This window comes from Pseudorca crassidens, chromosome 3 (genome assembly GCF_039906515.1).
Source record: "Pseudorca crassidens isolate mPseCra1 chromosome 3, mPseCra1.hap1, whole genome shotgun sequence".
Taxonomy (NCBI): domain Eukaryota; kingdom Metazoa; phylum Chordata; class Mammalia; order Artiodactyla; family Delphinidae; genus Pseudorca; species Pseudorca crassidens.
This window is the reverse complement of record NC_090298.1, coordinates 140030925-140049220: the sequence shown is the minus strand read 5'-3', so window position 1 is coordinate 140049220 and position 18296 is coordinate 140030925. Positions and strand designations below refer to the sequence as shown.

General features: G+C 57.2%; 3 protein-coding genes across 15 annotated transcripts in view; all 3 read right to left on the bottom strand.

Annotated features, from left to right (window-relative positions):
* Positions 1 to 618: 618 nt before the first annotated feature.
* DOK3 (docking protein 3) lies at positions 619 to 5767 on the bottom strand. Of its 3 annotated transcripts, none has more exons than XM_067732683.1 (5): positions 4985 to 5767; positions 3721 to 4086; positions 1944 to 2043; positions 1659 to 1831; positions 629 to 1560 (listed from the first exon to the last, which is right to left on the bottom strand). In XM_067732683.1, exons 1-5 carry the CDS (start codon positions 5054 to 5056, stop codon positions 862 to 864), a joined length of 1410 nt encoding a protein of 469 aa, XP_067588784.1. In that variant the 5' UTR covers positions 5057 to 5767; the 3' UTR covers positions 629 to 861. The 3 variants fall into 3 exon arrangements, with proteins under 3 accessions (XP_067588783.1, XP_067588784.1, XP_067588785.1); XM_067732684.1 differs by having other exon boundaries at positions 632 to 1560; positions 3721 to 4026; positions 4985 to 5766; XM_067732682.1 differs by lacking the exons at positions 3721 to 4086; positions 4985 to 5767 and having other exon boundaries at positions 619 to 1560; positions 1659 to 2580.
* A 1292-nt stretch (positions 5768 to 7059) lies between these two features.
* DDX41 (DEAD-box helicase 41) lies at positions 7060 to 12766 on the bottom strand. Of its 2 annotated transcripts, XM_067732680.1 has the most exons (17): positions 12330 to 12766; positions 12132 to 12242; positions 11695 to 11854; positions 11540 to 11614; positions 11351 to 11411; positions 11089 to 11225; positions 10586 to 10658; positions 10330 to 10483; positions 10116 to 10252; positions 9114 to 9276; positions 8821 to 8952; positions 8472 to 8543; positions 8271 to 8367; positions 7982 to 8131; positions 7826 to 7897; positions 7599 to 7709; positions 7060 to 7419 (listed from the first exon to the last, which is right to left on the bottom strand). In XM_067732680.1, exons 1-17 carry the CDS (start codon positions 12354 to 12356, stop codon positions 7283 to 7285), a joined length of 1869 nt encoding a protein of 622 aa, XP_067588781.1. In that variant the 5' UTR covers positions 12357 to 12766; the 3' UTR covers positions 7060 to 7282. The 2 variants fall into 2 exon arrangements, with proteins under 2 accessions (XP_067588781.1, XP_067588782.1); XM_067732681.1 differs by lacking the exons at positions 11695 to 11854; positions 12132 to 12242; positions 12330 to 12766 and having other exon boundaries at positions 11351 to 11464; positions 11540 to 11616.
* Positions 12767 to 14950: 2184 nt separating this feature from the next.
* The window catches only part of FAM193B (family with sequence similarity 193 member B), a 31488-nt gene continuing 28142 nt past the window's right edge, over positions 14951 to 18296 (bottom strand). For all 10 annotated transcript variants that reach the window (XM_067732672.1, XM_067732671.1, XM_067732670.1 and 7 more), the window contains 3 exons: positions 18096 to 18171; positions 17151 to 17248; positions 14951 to 15322 (listed from right to left, as the gene is read on the bottom strand). In XM_067732672.1, coding sequence (XP_067588773.1) covers positions 17152 to 17248; positions 18096 to 18171 — 173 coding nt within the window. In that variant the 3' untranslated portion in view covers positions 14951 to 15322; position 17151. The remainder of the gene's footprint in view (positions 15323 to 17150; positions 17249 to 18095; positions 18172 to 18296) is intronic.

Sequence of the window (18296 nt, the reverse complement as noted above, 5' to 3'; positions counted from 1 at the left end):
CATTTTTGAGTCTCAGTGGGGAGTGTTTTGGGTGTGCGCACATTTGAACGCCCTTCCACCTGCCCGTCTCCCCCCCGCCCCCAACTCCTCCCCAGCCCAGGCTTTCTGGTCCCTCAAAATCAGCCTCCACACTGCTTCCCTGGCTGACTATGTCCCTCTACTGAGGATGAGACCAAGCTCATTGTAGGATGGTGAGGTCTCTCATGTGCGGCCAACTCTCCCTCAGCCCCTTGGAGCCCTCCAGGTCCATGGTCTTCCCTTGCTCTCTGCACCCACCATGCCCACCTTCATCCTGGAAAGCTCCAGGGCTCACTGCCAGCCTGGTGAAGCCCTGCCTGCCCTTCACACTCAATTCAGGGGGCACCTTTCCCATCAGCAAGCCTTATTTCTCCCTCTGCCCTACTGTCGGAGTTATTTCTGCTGAACAGGACCACGTGGAGCCGTAATTACCTGCATCTCACCCTCCTGCTCCAGGAGACTTGAGCCTACTGGTGGCAGAGGTCAGGTCCAGGTCACGTGTGTCCCTGGAACCCAGCACAGGGCACTGGTGTTTGCTGCAATGCCTGTGTTTGAGGGTCTGTGTGGACCCGGGCAAGCCACTGCAAGGAGCCGTAGGGAGGAGGTATGGACTGTGGGCCACAAGGTGGGATGGAGAGGAGAACTAAAAGGCTTTATTACCAGCAAATCTGTACACTGTACACTGGGGTCCAGCAGGGCACCTGAGGGGTCCTCCCCAGGCTGTCTGCCTTGTCCCTCCAGGCTAGAGTGAGTGTGGGGGTGTGTCTGCAGATGTCCATTGTTCCCCCGCCCTCTTGTCCCAGGGAGAGAGCCTTCCTCTCCTCCGGCCGCCACGATACTCGGTCAGGGCCTGTCGCAGGGAGCTGGTCCCTTCCTGCGCTCGCGGCTCAGCAGCGTCACCAGCTTGGCCTTGAAGCCCAAGTGGGTGCCGGCGCGGGCGCAGCCCCCCGCCTCGTCGCCGTCGTCGGCCAGCTCCAGCTCCAGCAGCCGCCGGTACTGGGCCTCCAGGCTGCTGTCATGGGCCGCGCCGGGCCAGCCCAGGTCCTGGCTATTGTGGTAGATGTGGCTGGCCAGGGGGCTGCGGCCGCCCGGGCCCTCCTGCTCCGGACAGCCGACGTCGGGCGCTGGGCCGGCGTCCAGCACGCACAGGTTCTCGTACAGGTGCTCGGCGGCGTCCGGAAGCCGGCTGGCCCGCTTGCACACCGACGCGTAGAGCGCGGGCGCCGGCTCGTCCGGGGCTGCGGGGCCCAGCAGAGGGGGCAGGCTCTGGGGCCCGGGCTCGGCCGCGCGCGCCCTCCGGGAGCCGGGCGCCTCGGGCCCCGGGGGCACCTCCCGCAGCTCCCCCGGAGGCTCCAGCAAGGGCAGGGAGGTGGCCCGCGGCAGGGGGCAGGGCTGGGGCCCCGCCGTCTCCGGGAGCCGCTCCCGCTGGCGGGCGATGGCGGCGGCTACGGCCCCGCATAGGTCGCGGGAGCGGGGGCTGATGAAGGCGAAGAGGCCCTCGCCCGAGTCGCAGCGGCGGCCGGCTTCAAAGGAGAACACGCCCTGGGCACGGGCGGCACGGGGAGTCAGCGGCTGAGGGGCCGCCCGCCAACCGCTACCCTTCCCTGCGGGACCAGTGGGGCGGCCGCCCAGCACCTCACCTTGTCGGAGCCGAACTTGCGCAGGAATCGGTAGGGCCAGGTGTAGAGCGCCTGGGGGCTGGCGGGCTCGTTCAGCTGGATGGAGTCCTGGCCCAGCAGCAGGAGGTAGGGCCCCTTCAGCTGGCAGCGGGCGGCTGCCTCCGTCCTCTGTACCACCACTGGAAACTCGCCCACTGCAGGAACGGCGCCGTGAGGGCCACAAGCACAGCCCCCCGGGGGGTCCCGGAAAGATCCCAGCCCTGTTTGTGCTAGGGCTGAGGCTGCCCCTGTACCTCCCCGACTCACCTTCCTGCCAGGAGGAGTAGATGGAGTTCTCCTCCATCTGGACCAGGCCCTTCTTGGGAGCCTCTGCTTCCCCTGGTCCTTGGGAGCTCTCCCCTGTGCCCTGGGGAATGGGACAAGGTCAGAGGTTAGTGTCCCATCCACTCCTCTTCCCACATCCTTTCTCTGGGGTTCATGACAAGCAAGGGCACCCAGAGACTTGAGTGCCAGTCCCAGTTCTGCCCCTGACACACTGCAAGACCTTGGACACCCTTCTGAGCCTATTTCCCCACCTGCAATCCCCACCGGCTCCCCCTTGAGGGTGCTGAGTGCTATAAAGCAGAGGGCACAAACGAGGCTGTCCATTGCCCTTGAGGTTGGCCAGCGACTGGGCCGGCCTGTGTGTGTCCCTGACAGCTTGGAGCAGTAAAGGGGTGGGAGCTTCAAGGGTGGGACCCACGAGTGAATGGCCACTTGTTCCTCCCATCTCTGGCCTCTTTCCCCATCTCCCACCATGTCCTTTGGGCTCTGACCCTGAGCTCTCCATCATGACCACCTTGGCCCATGGTACCATGGCCAGGGTCAAATGCAATGGTTTTCCACTGGTCTCCTTGCTCCTGTTTATTTCCCTTTTTTTTTTTTAATTATAAGAATTGTGGTAAAATATACAACATAAAATTTACCATTTTAACCATTTTAAAGTGTATGATTCAGAATTTTATCATCATTCCAAATGGAAGCCCCGTACCCATTAACTGTCACTTCCCATTCCCCCCTCTCCCCATTCCCTGGCAACCCCTAAGCTGCTTTCTGTCACTATAGATTTGTCTCTTCTGTATTTCACATTAATGGAATCATGAAATGTGTGGCCCTTAGTGTCTAGCTTCTCTGACTTAGCATGTTTTCAAGGTCCATCCATGTTGTAGCATGTATCAGTGCTTCATTCCTTTTTATGGCCAAGTAATGTTCTGTTGTATGGATAGACTGCATTTGGTTTATCCATTCATCAGTTGATGGACATTTGCGTTGTTTGCATCTTTGGGCTATTGTGAACAATGCTGCTCTAAAGATTCTCGTACAAGTTTTATTTTGACACCTGTTTCAGTTCTCTTGGGTATACACCTAGGAGAATTGCTGGGTCATATGTTAACTCTATGTTTAGTTTTTGAGGAACCGCCACTCATTTCCTTTTGGTCCATCACGGATCCTGTAAAGCTTTAAAACTCTCAGCTTCTGTGTCCAACTCCCCAAAGGCTTCTCCTCACACTCAGAATAAAATCCCAAACTCCACATGTGGCCCAAGGCAGTTTCAGTTGGCTCCCACCGGACTCTCCACTGTTGCCTCTTCCTGGGCCCCCTCTCACTCCTTACCTTCCAGCCACACTGGCCTTTCTGCTGCTTGAACATCAAGCTTTTCCCTGGGCCCTTGCCCATGCTGCTCCCTTAGTTCAGGGGACTCCTCAGACCTGTGTTTAGGACACTCTTTCCTCAGATCTTTGCCTGGTGGGTTATTTTTCCTCAAGGATTCAGGCGCACTCTCCTCTCCTGAGAAGCCTTCCTGGACCATCCTAACATCCCCCTACTCACTCCTGCTCCCACCCAGCCTCTTATTTTCTCCATAGCATGCATGGCCATCTGAGATTTGTTCTGTGGGCTTCTGGGCTGTTTCCCAGGCTTCTAGGTGCTTGGCAGGTGCTTGCTGAGTGATGAGATGTGAATGAGCATGGAGATGAACAAGGTGTGAGTGAACTGGTCTCCCCGGCTGGCCCCTGGATGCCTTACCCGCCCACTCTGTGCTCACCGGGAAGGCCAGCTGGCAAATGGGGGCCATCCAAGACTGGCGGTGCTGTGCGGCCAGCAGGTGGCTTCGCTCCGTGGTGGTGAGCAGGAAGGCACCAGTGTCCCGCGGGCAGCTCTCACCGTCAGCCGGCAGCACGGATACGCAGTCAGCCAGGCGGATGACCCGCCGCTCTCCTCTCCGGCCAGGCCCCACAGACCTGTCACCTGTTGGCCCCAGGCCACCATCCCGGACCTCCCAGCTCTCTAGCCGTGCCACGCCTGATGGGCCTCCTGCATACAGTAGACCCCATACCTTCCTCCAGGACTTCTGCAGGAGATGAAGATGGGGGAGATGACCCTCGGGTGGCAGTTCTCCCTGCAGCTCAGCCTAGCACAAGCCACTTAGCAAACACTCCTGGCCACCTAGGCTGGCCTCTGCCTCGCAGCTCTTCAGGCCACAGAGGATGCCTTGCCAGAGCCAGCCCGGCGGCAGGAAGCGTCTGTGCTTGGAGTCGGTCAGCCCTAGCTTCAAATCCACCCCACGCTTTCCTAACTGTGACCCCCCCATAAGCACTAGGATCCTCGTCTCTCAAAAGATTATGAGAACACGGGGCTGGGGCTTCTACTGGGCAATGTCTGTAAAGTATCTAGTGGCCAGAGCAGACCACCTGACACTACTGCTTTGTTGGTGCACCCACCCCCTGTAAAGAAAAGGTCAATTGGGCCACGGAACAAGGGCTGGGGCGGGAGGGAGGCCTCAGTCTCATGATGGCAAGGAAGGAAACATGCAAATAGCGTCGAGCAAAGGAAACAGACGGTTTATCTGCCTGGGCAGCAGCTGCAGCTGAGCTGTGTGTGTGCAGGGCCTGCTACCCCAGGACAGGGCTGGGAGGAGCTGAGCCCTCTTCTGCAGGATGGAGCTCCACTTTTGGGGGCTCCTCCAGCTCAGCCTCCAGCCCTCTCGAGGGGCCACAGTGCCACTAGTAGATGGGATGGAAGGCGGTTGGATTAACCAGCCTCTCAGCTCTGCCCTGCCCCAAGGGTTCCATTCTTGGCTCCCCCCGCTCTTGGCTTCCCATCTGTAAATGAGGCAGGGTCTCGAAAAGGCCCACTCAGCCCAACCTGCTCAGGCTGAGAATGGGGCTCTGTTCCACTTCCCCACACCTGGGTTGGATTCCCCACCTGGACTCCTACCCCCATTCTCCCAGGTTCTGGTGGGCTGTCCAAGGCTGGGGCAGAGGCCCACCATCTGTCCCAGGCAGCTGCCTGGCAGCCAGGGTCCCCACCTTGCCAAACTTGATGTGCTGCTGGTAGAGGATGCCGTCCTTGATGGGTGTCTCCAGAGGCTCCATGGCCATGGCCGCCGCTCCGAGGGCCTGAGGAGACTGGTGACGGGCCGGAGGGGAACTCCTCACACTTCCCCTTCTGGCCACTTCCCCCTCCCTCTGTCCAGAGAGGCAGCTGCAGGGTTGGGGGAGGGGAGCCCTGTCTTCGGAAAAGGAGCTAGGATGGGGGTGAAGGGCATCACATATTTCTTCCTTGGGGTTCCAGCTGGCCCAAGGTACCCACTAGTGCCAGGCAGGGGCCTTGGACCACCAGATGACCCGTGCCTGCCTGGGTCAGCTGGGTGTGAGCCTCTGACCGCAGGCTGGCTCCCGAATCAGGAGCTCCTACCCCTCCCCCATCCTGGGGCTGTTGTGTACCCTGGGGCCTGTCATTCCCACAGCCTGGTCCCTACCCCAGGACCTTTCTCTAGCCAGACTGGCAAATTCCTTGTTTTCCCCCTTGGAGTCCTGGTTGGTCTGCTTGTCTTTATTCTGGAAATAGTTCTAATGTTCACTTGCTCCTCTCCGTCTTCACAGCCCCTATCCATTGCCAGCTTTGGCATCTCCCCTTTGAACCACGTCCCCACCTGGGCCCACCGGGCCCTCTCTAACCCCAAACCAACCTGTCTCTTCCCTCCCTAAATGCTTCCTGGCTCCCAAGTGCCCTGAGGTTTAGCTTGGACTCCTTGGCCCAGCATTCAGGGTGCTGGGTATTCTGGCCTCCACCTCCCCCAGCCTGGCCCCTTCAGGGCACCTCTCACCGTGCTGCTCAGGGCTCTGGGACTTCTTCCTCTGGGAGGCCTCCCCAGACCACCCCACGCTGTCTGAGAGCACAAAGGCCCCAGCCCTCATGGCACGGCCCCAGCCACGTGAGCATGGGTGGCACGCCCCCAGCGGGTTCCCTGGAGAGCTCACAGGCTTTTTAAGCTCTGCTTCTTGCTAGAGTCCTGTTTCAGTCTTGTCTTCCTGGAGGCCAGTATGGGAGCTCTGCATATGAATCTGAATCCTGAGAACAGCCTCATTTCATTTATTCAGTGCCACCTCTCGGAAGGAATGTGTAAACAGGCTGAATACTGTTTGGTGGTCACATGTGGGGTATGTAGCTTCTCGGGCAGGAAATCTTTTCCAAGGGCCTCATTCACCTGGCTTTGTGCCCACTGTGGCCCAAGCAGCCCTGAGCTCTGGCAGCCTCAGACACCATGTCCTTTGCATTCTCATTGCCATTTCAGCGATGAGGAAATCAAGGCTCAGAAACATTAAGTAACTTGCCCTAGGCCACACACCAAGTGACAAACATGGCTTGAGCAACTGCTGTCCTGCTGGGATAAGCATGTGGCTTTGCACATGAAGTGCCTGGACAGAGGAGCTATCACCAATGCTTTTTCTGTCTACCCTTTGCAAGATGCTGAAATCCTGGCCCATTTGCCAGCAGTCCCGTGACCGCTGCCCACATTTATTCATGGCTGATCTGTCTGTCCCACTCACCTGTGAACTCCTCAGAGGGCAACTGCCTGGCTCATTTGTGTCCTGAGCCCAGCAGATACCTGGGCACAGAGCTGGGTCAGTGGGTGCTTGTGGCCTGAGTGGCAGTCCTGTGGCATCTGCTGCCCCCTTGGCAAACAGAGCACAGGGTTCCCTACTGGGAGCCTGTGTGGGCAAGGGGCCTGAGGCAGGAAGTCTCCTCCTAAAGGGCCTTAGGAGAAGCCCCAGGACCTTTACACAGTGACAGGAAGAGGGAGGCTGGGGCAGGGCTGGAGATTATAACAGCCAATCAGAAAGACCAGTAGACCCAACCAACCATTTCCCCTTGGTCCATCAGTGTGGTTCTTCTCTGAGTCATAAATCCAGGTAGACTAGAGGAAATACCCTAAGCCCCCAGAGGGGAACCTGGGTAGGCAGCTCCTTCCACAACTGAGTACCAGCAGGTATGGCAGTAGTGGTGGGAGATGCCAAGGCCCTACCTGAGAGGGGCTCTGGAGGTCAGAGGGTGAGGCCTGCCCAGGAAGCACAGGGCAGAGAAGGCAAAACACAGAGGCTGAGACCAAAAAGGCTGGTGTTTTAATGGCAACTGGGATAAAGAGGAGCAAAAATAGTAATTCTGGGGGGCACAGGGAACAGGCAGCCAGGTCCAGCCTGGCCCAACCCAGGCCAGCTGGGCCGAGGATGCTGGCTTCTTGCCCACGGGGCAGGGGTGTGTGGGAGGTGGCTGGAGCCCCAGGGACGGAGGCCCCTTGGAGAGAAAGAGGGATGACAGCCAGCTCAGAAGTCCATGGAGCTGTGGGCCAGGTAGTCCTTGCGGCCGATGTTGCTAACCTGCTTCGTCTGCATAGCCTCGAGTTTGGGGCAGTCGGTGATCCGATGGCCCAGGCCCCCACAGAAGGCACAGCCACGCTCTCCTGGGGGAATGGGGTAGCGGTGGGTGGGGGAGGAGGGTCAGCATGGTGATGGGGCCAGGCTCTGTGCCCCAGACCCTGGGCCCCCATCAGACCCCCAGGCCACTGAGGGGCAGAATGGACTTGTTCCGTGGTGTTCCCATCACGCCCCCATTGGACTAGTGTCTCCCACCCCGTGTCACCTCCAATGTCCAGCATGGACTCGTCCCCGCAGTGCAGTACTTGCAGCACGGGTGGAACCTTCTGCTTGGCCTCCAGCAGCAGGGCTTTGAGATCCATCAGCACCGACTCATCTGTGGGGGTGGCGGGGAACCATCAGGTCCAGCCCTGGGCCCTGTAGCCAGGACCTGGCTGGTCATAGGTGGAGGACCCAGGGGACAGCCAAAGGTGGCCCTGGTGGCAGACTCACCACAGGCCTTGTTGATGAAGGTAGTGGCAATGCCTGTGTTTCCTGAGCGCCCAGTGCGGCCGATGCGGTGCACTGCAGAGAGAGGGAACAGAGCATCTGGCCCACTGCCCAGGGGCTGGGACCTAGGCCGCAACCCCAGCCCCCCGAACAGCCCACCATAGTTCTCGATCTCCTCAGGCATGTCATAATTGATGACGTGCTGGATGGCAGGGAAGTCCAAGCCCTTGGAGGCTACGTCTGTGGCCACTAGGACATCCTTCTTGCCCTCCCGGAATGCCTCGATGGCCTTGGTTCGTTCCTCTTGGTCTGGGAAGGGTCAGGTAGGAGCTATTAGAGCGACAGCAAGAGTCTGGGGAGTAGTGGCAGGCCGGCCAGGTAGGGGAAGGGATAAGATGAGGGGCTGCTATGGCAGCGGGGTCCATGCCTATGCACGTGCCACGCTAACCTTTGCCCCCATGGATGGCCACAGCCTCAACCCCCTTGAGGAGCAGGTACTCATGGATGGCGTCCACATCTGCTTTCTTCTCTGCAAAGATGAGCACCTGTCCAGGAAAGCCAACTCCAGTCACAGGGGCTGACTCCTGGGCACCCCCGCAACCTTCCGCCAGCATGCTGCCCCTGGGCTAGCCTGGCTGGCAGCACTCACAGGCGGCGGTGTCTTCTGCAGGCACTCAAGCAGGTACACCATCTTGGCTTCCTCCTTCACATATTCCACTTCCTGCCACCACCAGGATCAGGTTAGGTGGTCCTGAGAACAGGCTCACCAGCCATGGCCCTGCCACAGAGGATGGGCCCCCAGTCCTGGCTAGGAGGTGACCAGAGAGCCTCTTGCCAAGGGCTGGGTACCATGAGAAGGCTTCCTGCTAAGGGCTGTGGCTGTGAATGAAACCCCTAGTGCCCACAAGGTGGCCCCCCACCCGGCTCCGATCAGCTAAGGGAGCCTCGCCAGATCCAGCCCTCACAGGTGAGACTGCCCATCAGGAGTGCTTGCCCACCTGGATGACATCCAGGCTGGCAGCCCCGGCACGCCCCACATTGATCGTGACAGGCTTTACCAGGGCGCTCTTGGCAAAGTTCTGAATCTTCTTAGGCATGGTGGCACTAAAGAGTAGAGTCTGTCGCTGGCCCTAAGGAAAAAGAAGGCTGGGGCTGAGGGCACGTGGGGCCTGGGGAGCCTGAGGGGCTGGGACAGTGGGTGGGCAGCACAGGGCCTTAGGGCCCTCCAGAGTTGAATGTGGTGTGTAGGGGGAAGGTGGCAGGAGCGTCCCGGCCAGGTGGGGAAGGGCACCTTGAAGTAGGAGAAGATGGTACGGATGTCACCCTCGAAACCCATGTCGATCATGCGGTCAGCCTCGTCCAGGGCCAGGTAACGACAGATATCCAGGCTGACCATCTTCTTCTGTAGCAGATCCATGAGGCGCCCAGGGGTGGCCACCATCATGTGCACACCACTGGGGACCAAGGAGGGACACTGACAGCAGGGCCACCTGCTAAGCCCTACCTAGAGGCCGGCACTCCACCTTGTTCTGCCCTCCAGCCTCTTTCCTATCTCTCCTCACCTGACGCTCCTTGTCACTGTCACCACCTTGCTCTATGGACGGCACAAGGCTCTCCTGGAGAGCGCTGCAACCTTCTCGACCACCACTCTGTTCCACTGCTCTACCCGAGCCATGTGGTCACCTCGGCCCCACACACCCTTCCCCCAGGTCACTCCTCTTGCCCCCAGGAGGACGGTCCTAAATCTTCAGATAGGGCTCAGCCTGTGCTCCCACAGCTCCCTTTGTAGACCTCAAAGGCTCACTTTCGTAGTACAATGAGCTCATCTTTTCCATGTCTGCAACCTCCCTGACTAGCAATGCCTATGAAACAGGAACTGGGTTTGGTCTGTCTGTAACCCTGGACATCTAGTGATGTCTGTTGGGAACTGCACTGTGTGGAAAGGGCACAGGTCCAGCCATGCCCCAGAGCCTCAGCCTCCTCAATGGGTCACACTGAACAACCCTGACCTTCCTGGACACCCCGGGGCCCCCACCTCTTTGCCTTCTGCCTGGAATGCTCCGGCTCTTTGACCTCCCAGATGCCCCCGTTCCATCTGCTGTGTTCCCACAGTACCTCACCACATCCCTCTGTCCCACCCCAACCAACCTCCCCATTAGACTGGGGCTCATTGAGGGCTGGGCCCATGAGAGGCCTCTGCAAGGATCTGTCGAGTGGCTAAAGCAAAGTGTCCTTTAGCTTGTCTAGGCAGCGACTTTGGGGAAGCCCTTGGGGCGGGGGTGCCTATACTCACTGTCGGATGGTCTCCATCTGCTCTTTGACGGACATGCCCCCGATGCAGAGAGCACAGCGCAGGAGTGGAGAGCTGTCCTCCTGCAGCAGGCGGCAGTAATACTCCAGGATGCCGTGGGTCTGCCGGGCCAGCTCCCGCTGCAGGTACAGGGGCAGTGGCTGGCACCAGAAGGTGGCCCCATCTGCACCCTGTCCTCCAGGCCAGGCTTTCTTACCGAGGGGCAGATAATGAGTCCATAGGGCCCTTCACGCTTAGAGAAAGGTAACCTCTTCTCTTGCTCCAGGCAGAACATGATGACCGGCAAAGTGAACACCAGTGTCTTGCCTGAACCCGTGAAGGCTATGCCTATCATGTCACGGCCAGACAGACTGGTGAGAGAAGAGAGGCCTGAGGGTCAGGTTCACTGGAATACAGGGACTACTTCTCATCTAGCAACCACTCCTCCCCAGGGCCACCAGGTTCACACTCACATGGTGGGAATTCCCTGGATCTGAATGGGTGTTGGGTGGTGGATGCCCTTCTTCTTCAGGCCTCTCAGGATGGCTACAGAAAACAACACTGGCATCATCCTTGTGTCTCATAGGTACTCCAACAAGCCCCCAAAGCCAAAAAGTTGGCACTATGTCCTTCACGTTACAAATGATGAAACTAAGACCCAGAAAGAAAAAAAGAAAGAAAAACAAACACGCAGACTTGTCCAAGGCCTCTAGGTTAAGCAGAGGCAGGATTCACACCCAGGTCTGTTTAAGGCTGTCATCACTTGCCCACCAAAGCTCCCTAATGACAGAAATTGGTAAATATGAACAGTTGCAACAACTGAAAAAGGAGAATAAAGATAAATCTCTCCTTCTCAAATCCCTCATCCCCACTGACTAGACCCAATGCTGCAGTTGCTGGGCTTGGTGAGGGCTAGGCTGCAACCTTGCAGATATTTCCCTATCAAAATGTGGTGTTGCTCCCAGCTCCCAGGCACCTGCAGGAAATTTCATTTCCTTGAAGCTCTTGATGGGTGGTGGGATACCATCTCCTTCCACCAAGATGTGGTACTTCTTCCGTACACGCTCATGCCGCTCTTCAGACATGCTCAGGACGTAACGGGGTGGTGTCCAACTGTGGGTGGGTGGCAAGAGTCAAGAGAGCCCCTGGGCACAGCTGGCTTTGGGGTGTTCCCGCCAGTGTCCACCACATACTGTCTGAAGTAAGAGTGACTGACTTTCCAGACTGGAAAGACATACCTAGTTTTGATTGGATCGTCATACGTGATTCCCTTAGCCATCTCCTTCACTGACATCAAGGCTGAGGAAACAGATGTGGCTCAGGGCTGGTTCCTGCTTCCCAGAGGCCAGGCCCTTTGAAATATAACATGCCTAGGACTGGGGGAGGAGGCTCAGTCCACCTCCTCTCTGCCCTAGCTACAGCCATACCTCGACCCTCAGCCACACTCTCCAGGATCTTCTCCTCTTCCTTCAGTTGCTTCTCTTTGGCAGACTCCTTGCGGGCTGACCAAACAAGCAGAAGATGTCAGAGAGACACCAAAGCAGTGCACCAAGCTGAGCCTCCCGCCTGCTGCCCAGCCCACCTTCAGCCTTCTCTTTGAGGTGCTGGTGCTGATCCAGGAGGCTGACGTTGGACTGAGGGCCCAACGGGATGTCGTCCTCATCTCCCCGCGCCTCGCTGCCGCTGTCCTGCTGCTCCTCTTCCGCAGCTCCCTTGCGTCTTCGCTGCAGCAGCTTCTGGAGCTGAGGTTCCACCAGCGCCCCACAGAGCCGAGCCCAACGCACAGTGGGGCATCGGGCCCAGGGGCCTGAGTCAGGATCCTGGCTTTTGGGACTGGGTTCTGTGCCCCAAGGCGCACAGCTGCCCCACCCCTCAGATCAGGTCGCCAGTTCCTCGTTTGCCTGGGGACCACGCTCCCGTGTACTTGACACCTTACTCCGCAGACCGGGGACCACCCCCCATCCCACCGCCAAACCCCCATCTCCTGCCCTCGTTCCACCCTCGAGCCGGGGCCCTCACCAGCAGTTGCCGGCGCTGTCGCAACGGCACGTACGGCACGTAGTCCTCGTCGTCCTCATCGTCTGCCTCGGAGCGGCTTCCTGTGGCAGTCGCCTCGTCGGTGCGAGCCCGCTGCAGATACACACGAGTCAGACCCGGACCCCCGCCCCCCACTTCACGATCGCTCGCCACCCGCGCGGACCCCCACCTGGCTCCCACCTTCCGCTCGGGTTCCGATTCCTCCATCCTCTGCTGCACGCATGCGCACCGCTGTAAAACCCCCGCCTCGCCTATGATGAGATCCAATCAGATGTGAAGAAACGGACGTCGGCGCCTAGCAACGACCTCTAAGTGCCGGATCGCGCAGAGGGACAAATTTTCTCCTGAGCCCCTGTCTTGCGGTGTGGCGTCTCCGCCCCCTGTGGGCGGCTACGCAGCTGTTGCCAGGGCTGAGGGCGAAAGCGTCAGGCAAGGCATTGTGGGACGCTGGAGGACTTGGAGCACGCGCTGAAGGCGCAAAGCGAGTCGGGTTGAGTCGTGGGGACCGCTGATCCCGAAGACGGCGGTGTGCTGGGTCCCCAGCCTCGCCCAGGGCGTGACGTCACCCGGCACGCCCCCGCCAGCGGACACTGCGCCCTCTCGTGGCCTGGGTGCGGTGGGACCCAGCCAGCTGGGATCCCGACCCGCTCTCTATCCCGCCCCCATTAACCGGCGCGGGCCAAGGAGGGCAGGGCGGGGCTTGAAGAGAAAGTGACTCAACACACGCTGCCGCTCTGACTGGTGTTCTCATCTGTGTGAGACGCCTATGTTCAGAGTGGTGAGGGATAAACAAAATGATGACGGTGGGTTTTAACTGAGGGCCTGTATATGTATGTAAACGATTATTTAATGTAAATGCTGTAACAGAGTTCAGAGTGTGACTGGGGAACCAGAGAAGGCTTCGAGGAGACCTGCATCTGAAGTTACAAGGAAGTGTGGAATCTCAGAGCTGGGAATGCAAGAGAGGGAGAGGCTTCCTGATAGAGGGTCTAGCAGGAGTGAAGTTCTGGCCATGTGCAAGTTCCCAGGGAACAAAGTGATCACGTGGCCCGTGTGGGGTTGGGTAGTCAGAGCTAAGGCTTTAAGGTAGACCCAGAGCATGCAGGGCCAAGACTGTCAGGGTGATTTCAACTTCACTGGGAACTTTTAAAGACGAGTGATGGGTCAGTGCTGTTTTCTTCCTTCATATATTAAACATGAGTATGTGCTGGGCATTGTGCGTAGTGTCGAAGCAGATAAAAGATGAACAAGACACAAACCTGGCTTGTGAGGACCTTACAGATTAGGTGAGGAGACAAACACAGATAACCGGTTTTGAGATTAAGAAATCTCTAAGACACAAAAGGTACCACTTTTGGAATTAGCATAAACGCAGGGCAAACTTGATTCTCACAGTAAAAGTGGCTTCTCAGTTGAAAGAAAGGGATGTGAAAGTTATGGTGGAATTCATGAACAAAGTGTTAACTGGGAAGAGGGAAACAAGTGAGCAAAAGTCAGAAGCCCCGAGGGTGCCAGGCCTAGCTGGAGACTGAGGTCATCAGGTGTGGAGAGAGTGTGCCAGAGGCAGGGGCCGGGCTTAGAGGGCCCTCAATGCCATTCTCAAAAGTCTTCTTTCTCTGTATGTAAAGTGGCTGCTTGATCAGACCTGCAACTTTGAAATGATGAAGCAGAATTTTAGATAGTTGTGAGAATTCAATTGCAAGGCAGGAGCCTAGTGTAAGAGCTGAAGGGAGAGAGGAGCACAGGTAATAAATACACAGAGAAAAGTTTCACAGAAGTGTCCACACTTCCTTGCGGCTTGGCCAAGGGACCAGGAACTGTGAGCCCATGGTTAATGCTGTTTTACCTCTTTGGAAAAGGAAGCGCTTGTATTGGGGCGGGGGGGGGGGGGGAGAGAGAGAGACAGAGAGAGAGAGAGAGAGACAGAGAGAGACAGAGACAGAGACAGAGAGAGAGAGAGAGAGAGAATATATGTGTCCAACCTTGGAGGAGGGAGGGACTGGTTTCCGATTCTGCTCCCAACACTCCACAAAGGGCTCTTAGTGACTGCGTCGCCACTACCACTGTCGCTCCACACATTGAGCTCAGGCTAAGAGTTGGTTATAGTAGGAAAATGGAGAGGATTCGGGACAAAAGTGTGTGTGAGGCATTTCTAGCAAACTATTATATTAAAATCTGAATTCACTAACCAGATCCACGGTGGGGAGGGGGGGATGAGATAGTTCATTACTCTCCTAACTCTCAACTACTTAGGCTGCACGTCCATTCCCATTGTAAAGTCAAATCCAATTTATAAAAACTCCATTTACCACCAACTTCCCCTGACAACTCCAATCGTCCAGGCTATAGATGCACAGTTCACAAAGTCCTCAAGGCTTCCCCTGATACCTTCTCAAATCAGCTGCACAGAGATCAAGTTGCACCCCTCCAACTCATCCATCTTGGAGGGAGGGAAACTAAGACAGTGTGGGGAAGGGGTTGCTCAGGGTTTCCATACCAGAGTCCTCCCAATGGGTGAAATGGCACAGATGCTGCTGGCATACAGGCCTATGCTCTAATCCTAGCTGGTCAAACTGAACTCAGTAGAGTCACCTTCTTGTCTGAGCTTTAATTTCCACATCTGTAAAATGGAATAACAGTCCCACTTAGCATTGCTTCGAGAATTAAGCAGAAACGATGCCAACCTGTTGACAGGTAGCACATGCTCAAGAAGGTTAATGACTAAGAAGGACTCCAATGCTTCTGAGTACATCCTTCACCCTCACTCCCCACCCAGACAAGCGAACCACCAACATACCAACTCTGTGTCCAAATGTTGCTTTATCTTTCGGCAGGAAAGATCTTCACAGTATCAAAAAGAATTGAAAAAACAAGTAAAACAAAATACCAAACACAAAGAAAGCAGTGTTGGGCCAGCAGTACCATCAGCCCCCAAACCCAAAGGCCAGCCCAGCCCCCGGGCTCTGAATGTGGAGGCTGCGTAGCACCAGGAAGCGGTTCTGCAGAGGTCCTGAGGGGCCCCAGCACACACGGCATCTATTCAGCTTTTGGTTGGTCCGGGATGGCAGGGAGGGTCTTGGGCAGGTGGGTGGCGATGTGAAGGAAAAAGGTGTAGACCTTCAGCTGGCAGTCAGGGTCTCAGGACACCCTGAAGAAGCTTGATCTGGCAGGGGCTGAGAAAACAGAAGAGCATGGCCACACGATGAGCAATGGCTCCCACCCTTGCCTCCTCATGCTGGCTCTGAGTCTCCACAGGTGCCCATGGAGGCAGGAACAGCTGCCTACTATTTTTGTCCCCTGGGCTGAAAACACTGAACAGACGATCACCTCCAGCAGGGGATGAAGGTTAAGTCACAGTTGGGGGACAGAGCCCCGGCCCCAGTGAACATCATCCTAAATCTCAAGGAAAGTGGACAACACTCGAGGAGCCCACAATGCTCTGCTGTAGGCCAGAGTGGAATAAGAGGCCAGCCTCTGGCATTGCGCTCCTGTTGACAGTGAAGAGGCCACCTATGCACTCAGACTCCTGCCTCAGGCTCCAGGTACATGGCCCGGGCTGGGTCCCGAGTCTGTGCCAGCACTGCTTTCTTAACGCACTTGGGGCTCACAATCACGCTATGAGGAGGGTGGAGAAGGTCAGAGGAGAGCATTCACTGGAGGGGAGCATCCCCTGTCTTGAGAAAGAGATCAGCCAAGAGGGAGTGGGAGAAAATTATGGCTGGATGAGGTTTCCTAGATGACAGGGGCACTGGGCTGTAGGAGGAGGTGTGACCCGTTTTCTCTCATGAAGGGCAACAGATGAAGGTGCCTGGGGTCCTTGTAGCTCCTGGTTCTTGTAGAAGTGGTGAAGAAAGGCAGGAGGGCAACCCAGCCCTAGCAGAAGCTCCTGGGGGCATGGATGTATCAGTCTGGCAAAGGATCAGGAAGCCCAGGCCCACAGAGCAGAGGGGATGAGGTGAGTCTGAGGACAGTCCTGACTCTGGGGTAGTACAAAGGTGCCATAGGGAGCCCAGCCCTGAAGGCTGCTCCTGGGAAGCTGAGGTCAGTGTCAAGGGTGGGGGGATCCTCACCCAAAACGGGACTCGGGGACTCAGCCCAGGGTCCAGAAGTCTGTTTCCCTGGCACTGGAAAGAGGAGGAAGAGGACAGGTGAGGACATCCTCCTGGGGGGGTTCCTGAGCTCAGCCCACTTGCCCCAGCTTCCTGTTGCCTTGAAGGCAGCTGTGTGGTTGCCAGCCAGAAAAGGCCTGACCCCAGGGACGCATCTTAGGGTGAACTATGGCACTGCATAGCCATTAAGCCCCAAGCCCAGGACCAAGGCCTGCCAGACAGCCATCTCTTTTGCCCTTGGTTCCCAGCCCACCACTGCCTTCTCAGTTTTCAGCCTGGAACATCATCTGATATGTCAATATTTCAGACAAAAGGACCCTTGCAGGTGACTGGGAGAGGAGGCCAGAGCCCAGGTCGGGGCCAAGCTCTTCTTCCAGGAGGCGGTTTCACTACCAATTTCCTCGTGGAATCTGTCCTGTTTGGGGAAGAGGGCCCACCTATTCCTCTATGCCTAAATGACTTCCAAGGCCTTGGTCTAGCGTGGCTGCCCTGTCACTGTTCCCTTGGGGCTGTGTCCTTTTCGCATGGCTTCAACTCGGAAGCACCTTGGTAGCCTGCGTGGAGAAGCCAGGCCAGGCAAACGAGATTCAACCCTCAGGCTGATAATGTCAGGCATGGGGGCAGCCCTCTGAGGCCCATGGCCTCCTGGACACTTTGGGAGGCAGCTGGTGAGGGAAGTAGAGGCCTGGCAGTGATACCCCAGGAGATGGCAGGGCTGGAAGGGCCCTTCAGGAACACAAGCAGGAGGGCTCTCAGGAGAAGAGATGTGGCCAGCCGAGCACCTAGTCCAACCCTCTATGCCCCAGAGCATGAAATGGCCTGGCAGGGGCACAAAAGGTGGCACAGCATGGGAAGAGAGGGTGCATGCAACACTTGAAGGGGGTCTCTATACCTCACTGAGCTGTGCTGGGAGTGGTTTTCTTGAGGCTGAAGTTGGTCCAGTTCACGGCAACTTTCTGACGCGTTTGCTTTGCAGAATCCAAACAGAACCTGTTAGGTTCGGGAGATGCCAGAGAAGCACAATCAGAGGTTCCCTCCTCTCTCCATTGGACCCTCTTCTAGACCTGTGTGTCATGGTCACTAAAGAAACCAGGTCAGCTCTGCACAACCCCTCTGGCTCCCAGGTGTTGGGGTCTAGCAGTATGGGACTTCCTGGATGAGATGCCCACAGGCCCAGGGGACAATGTGTAAAGAGAGTGACAATGCCTTAGGATACAGCCTCCCTCCTCACCCTGTATTTTACTCTAGCTATACTGAGATGCCTTCTGTTCCTTCAAGGATGATGTGTTTCTTCTGCCCTCAAACTCTTTTCATTTTACTTGGCCCACTCATTCCTATTCCTCAGGTTTCAGCCTGGTTACCACCTTTTTTGGGAGGGCTGCCCTGGCCACCCCACCTCTCAGCTTGGCCATTCCTAGGCCCTAGCCCCATGCCCTTACTCCTCGGACAGCACTTATCACTGGATTGTATGTTTATGGCTCTCTCTCCCCACCTAGATGGACTGTGTTTGATTTGCCTCTGCCCCTCAAACTCATCCCCGGCAGAGCAGAGGAAGTGCAGGTGAATAAAACTGGAGAAAGCCCTTGTTCTTGGGGTCTGACATGCCTCCTGCTCCCTGTCCCTTGCACCTTCCCAGATGACCTGTCCTGCCAAATCATCCTGGCTACCTGTGTCCCAGCAGATAGGCTGGTGGGAGAGAGCCAGGAGGGGCTGGACAAGTTCTCCCTCCAAGGGCACATGGCTGAGGGTGAGGCCTTTCTGAGGCTTGAGTGTGTATGTGTGTCGGGGGGGCCCTGGAGTCCACCGTGAGTGGGAAAGCAGGCAGCCTCATACCTACCTCTTGAAATACTCCACCTCCCGGTCAGTCTCATCCATCTCCACCCCATCCATGTCCTTGGGCAGGAACACATCGTCTAGGAAGACACAGCCAGGAGGGCTCAGTGCTCACAGCCAGGCGTCTGGGTCATGCTTTTGGGGCAATGCTGCTCACATGTGAGGACTGCCCTCCACCCCATGGCCTGGCTGGGTGGGGGGGTCA

Excerpts from the sequence above, each read along its gene's own strand:
- DDX41 (XM_067732680.1), bottom strand. The coding sequence starts at position 12,356 with ATGGAGGAATCGGAACCCGAGCGGAAG. Across the intron at positions 7,710-7,825 it reads CTTCATCAACAAGGCCTGTG|ATGAGTCGGTGCTGATGGAT; the intron begins GTGAGTCTGCCA and ends CCACCCCCACAG. Across the intron at positions 7,420-7,598 it reads GTCCATGCTGGACATTGGAG|GAGAGCGTGGCTGTGCCTTC; the intron begins GTGACACGGGGT and ends CCATTCCCCCAG.
- DOK3 (XM_067732682.1), bottom strand. The coding sequence starts at position 2,435 with ATGGTGGGAGATGGGGAAAGAGGCCAGAGATGGGAGGAACAAGTGGCC. Across the intron at positions 1,561-1,658 it reads GCAAGTTCGGCTCCGACAAG|GGCGTGTTCTCCTTTGAAGC; the intron begins GTGAGGTGCTGG and ends GCCCGTGCCCAG.